This window comes from Musa acuminata, chromosome BXJ3-4 (genome assembly GCF_036884655.1).
Source record: "Musa acuminata AAA Group cultivar baxijiao chromosome BXJ3-4, Cavendish_Baxijiao_AAA, whole genome shotgun sequence".
Lineage (NCBI taxonomy): Eukaryota > Viridiplantae > Streptophyta > Magnoliopsida > Zingiberales > Musaceae > Musa > Musa acuminata.
Genome location: NC_088352.1, coordinates 17,450,001 through 17,460,010, shown reverse-complemented (window position 1 = coordinate 17,460,010; position 10,010 = coordinate 17,450,001). Strand labels below are relative to the sequence as shown.

Below are 10,010 nucleotides of genomic sequence, written 5' to 3'. Positions count from 1 at the left end.
TTCATTTCTCTTTGCGAAAGTAGAAGCTTGATTAAATGAAACTTATTTTTTCATGGATTTGATTTGATTCAAATCTTTTCATCTTATAACTTGATTTTTCTTGTGATGAATTAATTCCTTCCTTCTTCTTCTTCTTCTTCTTTTTATTTTTATGACAAAAGAAAGAAAGAAACTTGCACATCTCAAGAAGAACCAAAAAATGCTTGTATATCTAAAGCAAAATGCTAGCTTGCCCATTTCAAGAAACAATAGTAGTTATCATACAAAGTTGCATAAATTGGTGTAAAACTTACTTGAATTCTTTAAAAGACTTGCATAAATGGTTCTCCTTTTTATTGAATGATTCTCCTTTTTGTTGATGACAAAGGGGGAGAAATTATGAATGTTTGGAATCATGCCAAAATGATATTAAATGTGATATTATGCCAAAATGATGAATGGTTGAATGTGGTATCATGCATGAAGTGATAAATGGTTAATGTTTGGAATCATACCACAATGATGTTGAATGTGATATCATACACGAAATGATAAATAGTCAAAAAATGCTTTAGTATCATGTATGTTAAATTTGGTATCATGCATAAAGTGATGAATGCATTAGTATCATGTAGGTTATGCCCAAAGTAATTTATTATCATGCATGATGTGATGAAATTGTACATGCTATATTTTGATGACTTGAAACTATGATAATGCACATGTATCAAATTTTGATTTATTGCACTATGATCGAAATTGTTTCACTTGAATTCAAGGGTTTTGATTCCTTTTGAATTCAAGTTTGTTATATCTCAATATGGCATATAGATAAAGAGAGTTAAGGTCAACTCCATCATCAATTGGTTGTCATCATCAAAAAGAGGGAGATTGTTAAATCTCGGATTTTGATGATGAAATATATTGGTGAATTAAAGATCTAATCCATGTGTTGAGATAAGCGATACTGGACTAACTACGATCATGAGAAAGGCAAAATGATTAAAGAAGAATCAAAGTTGAGCTAGAGTCAATGATCGGGCCGGATGAATCGGGGGATACACCGAAGGATCGAACGATGCAGTGAAAGCTCGTCGAGAGTTCGTCGAAAGCTCGCGCGGAAGTTCGTCGGAAGTTCACCGGATGTTCGCCGAGAGTTCGTCGGAAGATCGCCAGGAGTTTGCCGGAAGTTCAACGAGAGTTCGGTTGAACAATTAACGTGTCGAACAACTTAGATTACTTGTATCGTAATTGTTTTAGCCTTAACTATCATAGTTAGGACTTTAATTTGGGTTAGTTATGAGAGAAATCCTACTAACTCAATTAGGGGCCAACTGGGCCCTTTAACAAGGTTGAATTGGGCCGGTTGGATGGCCCATTCAGCCACTTGGAGCCACGTCAGGCGGTGATACCGCCTACATTGGGCGATGGTACCGTCGGCAGTTAATGTTGTCAAGCGGTGGTACCATTAGAGCCCGATCTCTGAGGCTCTGTCAGGCGATCGTACCTCCCAGTGTCAGTCTGCAGGAGATGGTACCGCCCAGTACTGGCCGTGGTACCGCTAGCACCCCGGAAACCCGGGATGAGATACTTTTTTGCTCCAATTTTCTAAACCATGGGGCCTATAAATACCTTACGCTTTCCTGCATGAAAGAGCACGAAAGTGTGAACAAAAGTCTTGAGATTTTAGAGTGTGTAAGTGTTGAAAAAGTGCTAATGTCCTCCTCCTCCTTTAGCTTTGTGATCAATCTAAGAGAGGTGTGAGGCTTGTAAAAGGTTGTCTCTTAAACCTGTAAAAAAAAGAAAGTGTTGTAAGAGGGTGATTGGTCTTCGCCCATTGAAGGAAGATCATTAGTGGACGCTGGTGGCCTCAACGGAAGAGGAATCGGGAGTGGATGTAAATCACGACGACCGAATCACTATAAATTTGGTGTGCACTCTCCTTTTGCTCTTTATTACTGTTGTTCTCTGTTTTAATTACTTATTACATTGGCTTCAAGTGAAACACACTTTCGATATCATTTCCGATACAGGTTTCATCGAATCAAGCTTTTCAAAATCATTGAAGTTTTCTGAATCGACGAAATTTTTATCGTAAGCACTAATTCAAACCCCCCCCCTCCCCCTCTTAGTGCTAACTTGATCATAACATTTACATTGCAATAGACCAACATCACGTAAAATAAAGTGTTCAAGAAAATCATCCACAAGAAAGAGATGCCAGAAAAGATAAGCAAATTCAAGGGCATGTGTGGTAACAAAAAGAAAAAAAATAAACATATCAAGAGAAAAGATATGCCCAACACCAATAAAACAATGCAAGGTACTAGTCTGAAATAGCATCGCATGCACAAAGTAGGTGGTGGCCCTTTCTAGAAGGCTGTAAACAGTAATCAGCCACTTAATTGTCATGCGAAATTAAATATTTGAAGCTTATCTAATATGTTATTAGATTTTAGAAAAAAAAAATCATGTAATTCATATTATGCATCTCATTATTGCCCTTCTTTTTCTTTAGGTGATGCTAGCCCAAGAAGTACAAAGAAAGTGTAAAAAGGGAAGAAAAGAAAGAGGCACCCAATATAAACTATTGAGTACTTCTAATCATAAGATTACCATAATCCTTAAAAAGATAAACATATACATGCAAGCAATCATGATGGCATTGATCTGCACAATCATCACTTGTTCGTGATTGGGGAAGGCAAAAACGAATAGTGTCATAAAACAGATAGATCATCATCTTATGGTTCCGCAGAAGCATAATACATTGCTCACTTGCAAGATTCAAGTTCAGCTCTCTCCAACTAATAGATACAGTAAGAAACTTAACATAACTCCTTTAAATGCAGTTGATCCTATGACTAAAAATATCATGAGACCATCATACCCTCTATCCAGTTTGTGATACATCGTAAACGTGTGTGTGCTGATGGTGCTATCAAATAAAAAAATCCAATACTTCTCCTAGAAACTCAAGTTTCTATCACAAGATCAACATAACAACAGAAAGTAGCACATGTGCATATCCAAAGGTTTTCCACCAGAAATCTAATTACTGACAGAGTAAGATAGTTTAAAACAACACAAGTTTGGAGTCACGTCAGTAATTGGTTCCTTTCGTTTCACGACAAAAAATAAACAAACCAAACCGTAGATGCAAAAGTACGTGCGACAAGCGAATTGCTCACCCGTAGCCACCGCCATCTCGACGTCCTCCATCGTGACCAACCCCTTCTCCAGCGCTTCTTTTTGCTCCTAGGCGTTCACAAGATCAAACCTTTGACGACTAGTTGCGCTGTAAACCAAGACAAAAACCGAAAATTTTGATGAAAATAGATGGTTTAAGTAGGCGAAACGATTACCCTCCGCCATTTCTTGAAGAGCTTCCGCTTGCGCTTGCCAGAGATGGAGACAGGTGGAGTTTGCACCCTCAGCTTGCCGGTGTTCGGCTCCCCGTGCACCGCCCGCTTCCGTACCTGGACCTTCGCTCTCCGCTGCTTCTGGATCACATTAAACTTTGCCATCCCGATCGACAACAGCCAAAACACCCTAGTTCTCCCCGCCGTCTTCTACGTATTAATTACCACACTTGACCGTCCATGTGGGTCCTCATCCATTGTCTGTGAGAGACTTGCCTACACAGTAAAAGCTGGTGGGACAAGGCCTGATTGGTGCGTGGGGACAGGTGTAGTAACCCTAAATCAAATTTGAGTCTAATATTAAAATAAATACATATTGCTTACTGGAATCAGTTATATATATATATATATATATATATATATATATATATGTATATATGTATATATGTATATATGTATATATGTATATATGTATATATGTATATATGTATATACATATATACATATATATGTATATATGTATATATGTATATACATATATATGTATATATGTATATACATATATATGTATGTATATACATATATACATACATATATATGTATATATGTATATACATACATATATATGTATATATGTATATACATACATATATATGTATATATGTATATACATACATATATATGTATATATGTATATACATACATATATATGTATATATATGTATATATATACATACATATATATATATATATATGTATATACATACATATATATATATACATATGTATATACATACATATATATATATATATATATATATATATATATATATACATGCATACATACATATGTATACATCTATACATGTATACATATATATGTATACATGTATACATATATATACATATATATACATATATATACATATATATATATACATATGTATATAAAAGTAAAATTATATATATATATATATATATGCATGTATACATATATATATATATATATACATATATATATATATATATATATGTATATATATATATACACATGCATACATACATATGTATACATCTATACATCTATACATATATATGTATACATGTATACATATATATACATATGTATATAAAAGCAAAATCCAACCCTTCTCCAATTTATAATTTCATTATGAAATTAAAAAAAAAATCCATACACGGACGGAAAATACGCCATATAATATTCTTCCGTTTATTACCGACTTTTAGAATCAAGATTAAATTTCAAAAAATATGATGAAAAGGCGACGAAGAATCAGAGGAGCACTGCAGAAAAACTCTCCACGATTAGTTACCCAAATATAGGAACAATAAGGCAATACCTGTTTCTCACTTCAACAAAAACGCACTACGATATGTTGGTGACCCAGAAATAACATGATGTAACATATTTAACAGACTAACATCATGAATAATACAAAATACTGAAAAATATCAAGTACGATGAAAGATGGGCTCCCAAGAGGAAAGAAACTGTGAAAACTAGACCAATAAATTCCACAATATATATTATTATACACCACCTAATAATATGCCGTAATGGAAAAGAGTCGAAGAGATTTCTCTGTCCATGTATCATATTGGTTGTCTGGAACTTTCGCACTGGAAAGTGGCTAACCTTGCATCGTCACTCGTGCCCTCTGAAGTACATATAAACTCTCTGCAACAAGTTGCACTCTTGATAAGTCACCACATAGAGACACGATATATAAGCATCTAATGCTGTGAAGCTAATGCAATCGAGAGTGGCTTTTGTTGAACCAAGCTGTGACCATAGTCCATGCTTAATTATGAAAGATGGACCTAATAAAGCACCTTGGAGTATCTATAAGACCTACTAATCAGTTTGGATGTTACTAATTAACTTGAGATACTAATTCCATTTTAAATATGAAGAAACATTTGATGATTACAGTAGAAAATGCTGGAAAATCATTGAAAAATATTAATATAGCACTAGATTAAAATGAATTCTACCACATACAGCTAGAAAAGCCTAGTACATATCTAACCATCATAATCACAGTTCCATCATGTCTCATGTATGGACCAATTATGTACAACAATATGTACCCATGCTTCATTAAAGAAAAGGATATGGACCAACTTTGTACCATATGACATCTTTTTGCATAACACAATATCGCATGGTAATTAGTCTGGAAAGTGAAATCAACTAGTCATAGTGACGGACTTCAAGGAGAAAAACAAACATATATGAGAATGCATCAGCAGGCTGTGTCTTATGTGCCTAAACTAATCTTCTATAGCGAAGAAGGTTACAAGTCTCTAAGTACCCACAAGCTTATATGAGAATGCATAGCACAAACCTGAAGTACCCACAAGCTTATTAGTGTCTCTAAGCAAAACAAACCAAAGCCAACCAGGTAGAAGATCTGTGATAAATACAAGACATGTTAAATTTTATTATATGTAAACTGGGAAAGTCTTAAAAATATAGCTAGCATATGCGAGCCTGAAAAGAGAAAATAGAATAAAGGACCTTTGCCTTTACAAACTTGTCGCCGAAATTTTCAAAGAAATTGAGAGCAATCCATAATACGTAATATTAGTTTTTTCTAATACGTAATATTAGTGAAAGATAGCAGTATCAATTGGAATTGGAAATGCAAATGCATCAACTCACCCCAACCAATGCATGATCTGAAAAGGTATCAATTGCTGCAAGGATTCCCCTGATTAAACATTGAAAAAAAAGACATCAAGACAATTGCATGGTTCATAAGATGACAGCATAAACTGTCTGAAACAAGAACACCATATACTATCATTTAAAGAATATATCTTGTCACAATAAAGAATAAAATCCCAGGCATTTTGCAACTATTTGGATACTAAGTTCTTCTCCAATATTTCCCCTTCTAATATAGGCACCACAAAAGATCAACATCACTACTAAGATCCTCTGTGATGTGATGCTGTGACTTCAGAAAGGAAGAAAGTCCAGATTAATCTTAGCATCATCATTGGCATAGCAACCACTAACATGGATGTTAAGGGAGGAAAAACCAGTTGTCACCAGACAAAATGAGCTTAAACTCAATATTACACAAAATGATGGTTGCTAAAGACATACAACATGAACAGAAGTGAAGATGTAAAGCGACACTAGTCCATCCCTTTTAACTCTCTAGTTAAGCAGGCCAACTAATGTGCCATATGCACATGGATACACAATATTTAATAACACAATGAAACAACAGAAATAGTAAAAACAGAGAAAAAAAGATAAGGAAAAAAGTATGCAGAACTTCAAGTAAAAAAGAAAATTTCATGTTGTGATGAAATTGCTGCTGCTTGTTAATGTAAGGGAGAGTTTGTCCTCTAAAAACTTCAGGCCATAGGACAGTTTTCTCATTATCATAGTAGCTACAGAAAAGAGAAATTCCAAGTACCACAAGTTATTCAACCAAGAAAATGTCAATTTTATGTAATACATGACTGTTCTACATTTTAGGCTTCATTCATGCAAGGCAGCAATTTGTTGCAAATAAAAGAAATTAACAGATATGTACAGTAACAATTTTGGGATGCAGTATAGAAAATCATGAATCATAAAATTAACAAAGACATTACTGGACATGGCCAAGACAGAAGTCAATCTTCCATTAATAATCCATCATACATAACCAATTTTTCAAGGACTACCAAGTACCAACACTCTAGTACATAGTTAATAAACCAATTTAATAAAACTATACTATAAATAGGAACTTTATTGACAAAAAGATCAGTTGTTCAAAATTCACATTCCAACCTTCAGTTCATTCAAAGTTTAAAGGGATATCTACAGTTTCCAAAACCTTCAATTCAAAGGTTGTGACTCTCCCAAGTGAACCACTTAATAAAGTCATTATTAATCATCAGCTCTACTAAGAAACACCCTATATCATTCTTTAAAAAGTAGAAACAAAAACAATGATAGACTTAAAACCTGACGTATTTCATTAGAGTAAACCTGTATTCGCAGTGCGTAATAACCAAACGTTAAACCCAATCTATGGCTTAATTGAACCTGAGTTCCATGACTCGGAGAAAGTTCGAATGGATCATTGCAGAAACAGTAATAAATCATGTGGTGGATAAGTATCACATCTATAATAGAGCACAAGCAGTCTATCTTTTAACCTCTTTGAAATCAAGCAAACGATACACCAGTATATCATTCAGCATCAAATATTTTTCCACATCAATATACAGAGTATTGTTTTTCGTTTTTTCATAGGCCAGAACATCAAAATTGGTACCGGAATTTCAATTTAACAAAATTTGAAAATTGATGCATGAGTTGCAACACAATAGGGTTAGTTTGATATCAATACCATTATCCTTTAGCACAAATAAGAACAAGGAAATTTGACTTACGTTAATGACTTCCCATGGAACACAATCGGAGGAGCAATGGCAGCAAGGATACAAAAACCAACATGGATCTGCGCATGATAATATCAATAACATAGATAAGAAGCTAACAAAGGCTAAAAGAGGAAAACATACATAAGGAAACTGGTCATCAGAATTACCAGGTAGAATAGGAAAAACCACCCAAACTTAAGTGCACTATCAGTCCTGCTTGACAAAAGAAATAACTGAGAAACAGGGAAGAAGCACTGACAAATTATGCAGCTACATAAGCACAACTCCCAGCAGTGCTACGCAAGAGTCATAGAATAAGAAATTAAATATTGAAAACTTGGATAAAAGCATGTTATTGGAAACTTAGTAAGGTTAATGTTCTCTTGTGAACTGAAACTTTCTAATTAAAATGTTCCATGGGACCTAATCACTGGCTCTTAGTCTGCATGGTCAGATATTTGGAATAAGCATATGTTGAACAAGGTTATTTATGCCTGATGCCAAATGAATTCTGTCCCTCCAGCCCAATAATATTGTAATCAGCAGCTACTATAACAAAAGCAGCTTGAAAAGCACTAGATAGAAACCAATATGCTAAAATAATACAATCAACTACAATTGGCATGCTATAGAAATTATGCTGATCATTGGCAGCCTACCTCATTGCACGGTACAAAGGTCTGTACCAAAGCACATATGAAAGAGGACATCCAAGCAAACCATAGATAATTGCAAGGAAAAAGATCTTCACGCCTGTGGATTAAGAAGTCAAACCATTACATTACAATATTCCAGAAAGGGCAAAGGAGAAATACTGTGCAAGAAACAAGACTAAATAAATGATAGAAAACTGCAGACAAATTGCTTATATAAAGAATTTTTACCTCCCCCTTTAATCCAGCAAACAATCACAGCAATAACATTCCATGAAAGACAGAGGAGAATTCCTGCCATGAAAAATGCCAGCAGAAACTTTTCATGATTGAATATTTATTATACCAGACATTCTAATTGCCAACATAAAGTCTCAAAATTTTATGATCTCAAGGATCAGATGCCATCGTGACAGAGTTGACTACTTTAAATAACTGTGTGAAAACCTTCCAGATAGAAATAATAGTCAAGTCAAGCAGGTATTGACATAGAATGCTAGATGAGAACATTAAGGAATGAATAATAAGTTCATCTCAGTATAGTCCATGAATTGGCTATCCCGACTCAAACTGATCACACATTATCAGAAGGGTGCTCTAGAGAGATATAGCACATATGATACAGCAAAAAACACAATCAAACACCTGAAAGAAGATATCATTGCTTCCAGTGAATTTTCATGTAAAATCCAGCTTATATACCACTACAAACAACTAATGCCACGTTTAAGGCAAAAACATCTTCGTAAGTCAAATTAAGTTCCTTATTATACAAGTCAAGTCAATTAGCAAATAAGGATGTAATCAAAGTAGCTAGATACCTAACCAACTAGCAAATGCCAAGTATTGCAACCTCTGAGCATGCACTGGAATTTCCTTGGCTATATCATGATGAATGATAGGAAAAAACGGTGGCCAGTTCTTTTCCTCAATAGTGACACCAGCTGAAATAAGGGAAATTATAGCCAAAAATTGCCATCAAAGAATTCTTATTGATGTACAACAGACCTACCAATCATTTATGGTGGTTATCCACGTACCTCTTGACAATGCATCCTCCCTTCGTTTAATGTCCTGTAATAGCAATTCAAATATACCTAAGATGTGAGGTAGATCCAATAGACAAAGAAGCTTGGAAGCGTGAACACATATGTGACAATAAATATTAGTGAAATACTTCAGACGTGTAATGATCATGGAAAAAAATTGAAATAAAAAACGATAACAACAAGGTTAAAAGGTTGATTCTATTGAGTTATCACAACCATTTCCCTCCTTTTCAGGTTCTCTTCCCATGTGGCGAGTTCCTTCTCCCTTTTCTTTGCATCCTACACCGACCCACACAAACATGTTATCTTGGCACAACATCAGTAACCTAAAAGTTAATGGTACCATATGACGTGTTAATTCACATTTACTGTGTCCAATGGTATGTCCACTGTCGCGTCATTCTTGTTACCAAATCCAAAGGCTTTTGATGCCAGTGTAGGAAGGCGAGAATTAGATCCAGAAGCAGCTGAAGTCTGGAAAGGAAAGCATGTCATTAGCCTCAAAATAAAAGATTCACACAGCGCATCTACCAAATAGGAGGATTATACAA

General features: G+C 34.7%; 1 protein-coding gene across 5 annotated transcripts in view; it reads right to left on the bottom strand.

Annotated features, from left to right (window-relative positions):
- Positions 1-4,682: 4,682 nt before the first annotated feature.
- LOC103972998 (secretory carrier-associated membrane protein 4) overlaps positions 4,683-10,010 on the bottom strand; it is an 8,128-nt gene continuing 2,800 nt past the window's right edge. For 3 of the 5 annotated variants that reach the window (XM_065149486.1, XM_065149484.1, XM_065149487.1), the window contains 11 exons: positions 9,823-9,933; positions 9,676-9,738; positions 9,451-9,484; positions 9,232-9,354; positions 8,642-8,704; positions 8,417-8,510; positions 7,925-7,970; positions 7,767-7,834; positions 6,028-6,076; positions 5,711-5,776; positions 4,683-5,040 (listed from right to left, as the gene is read on the bottom strand). In XM_065149486.1, the coding sequence (XP_065005558.1) occupies positions 5,008-5,040; positions 5,711-5,776; positions 6,028-6,076; positions 7,767-7,834; positions 7,925-7,970; positions 8,417-8,510; positions 8,642-8,704; positions 9,232-9,354; positions 9,451-9,484; positions 9,676-9,738; positions 9,823-9,933 (750 nt within the window). In that variant the 3' untranslated portion in view covers positions 4,683-5,007. The remainder of the gene's footprint in view (positions 5,041-5,710; positions 5,777-6,027; positions 6,077-7,766; positions 7,835-7,924; positions 7,971-8,416; positions 8,511-8,641; positions 8,705-9,231; positions 9,355-9,450; positions 9,485-9,675; positions 9,739-9,822; positions 9,934-10,010) is intronic. The other 2 variants (XM_065149488.1, XM_065149489.1) reach the window with 2 other exon arrangements.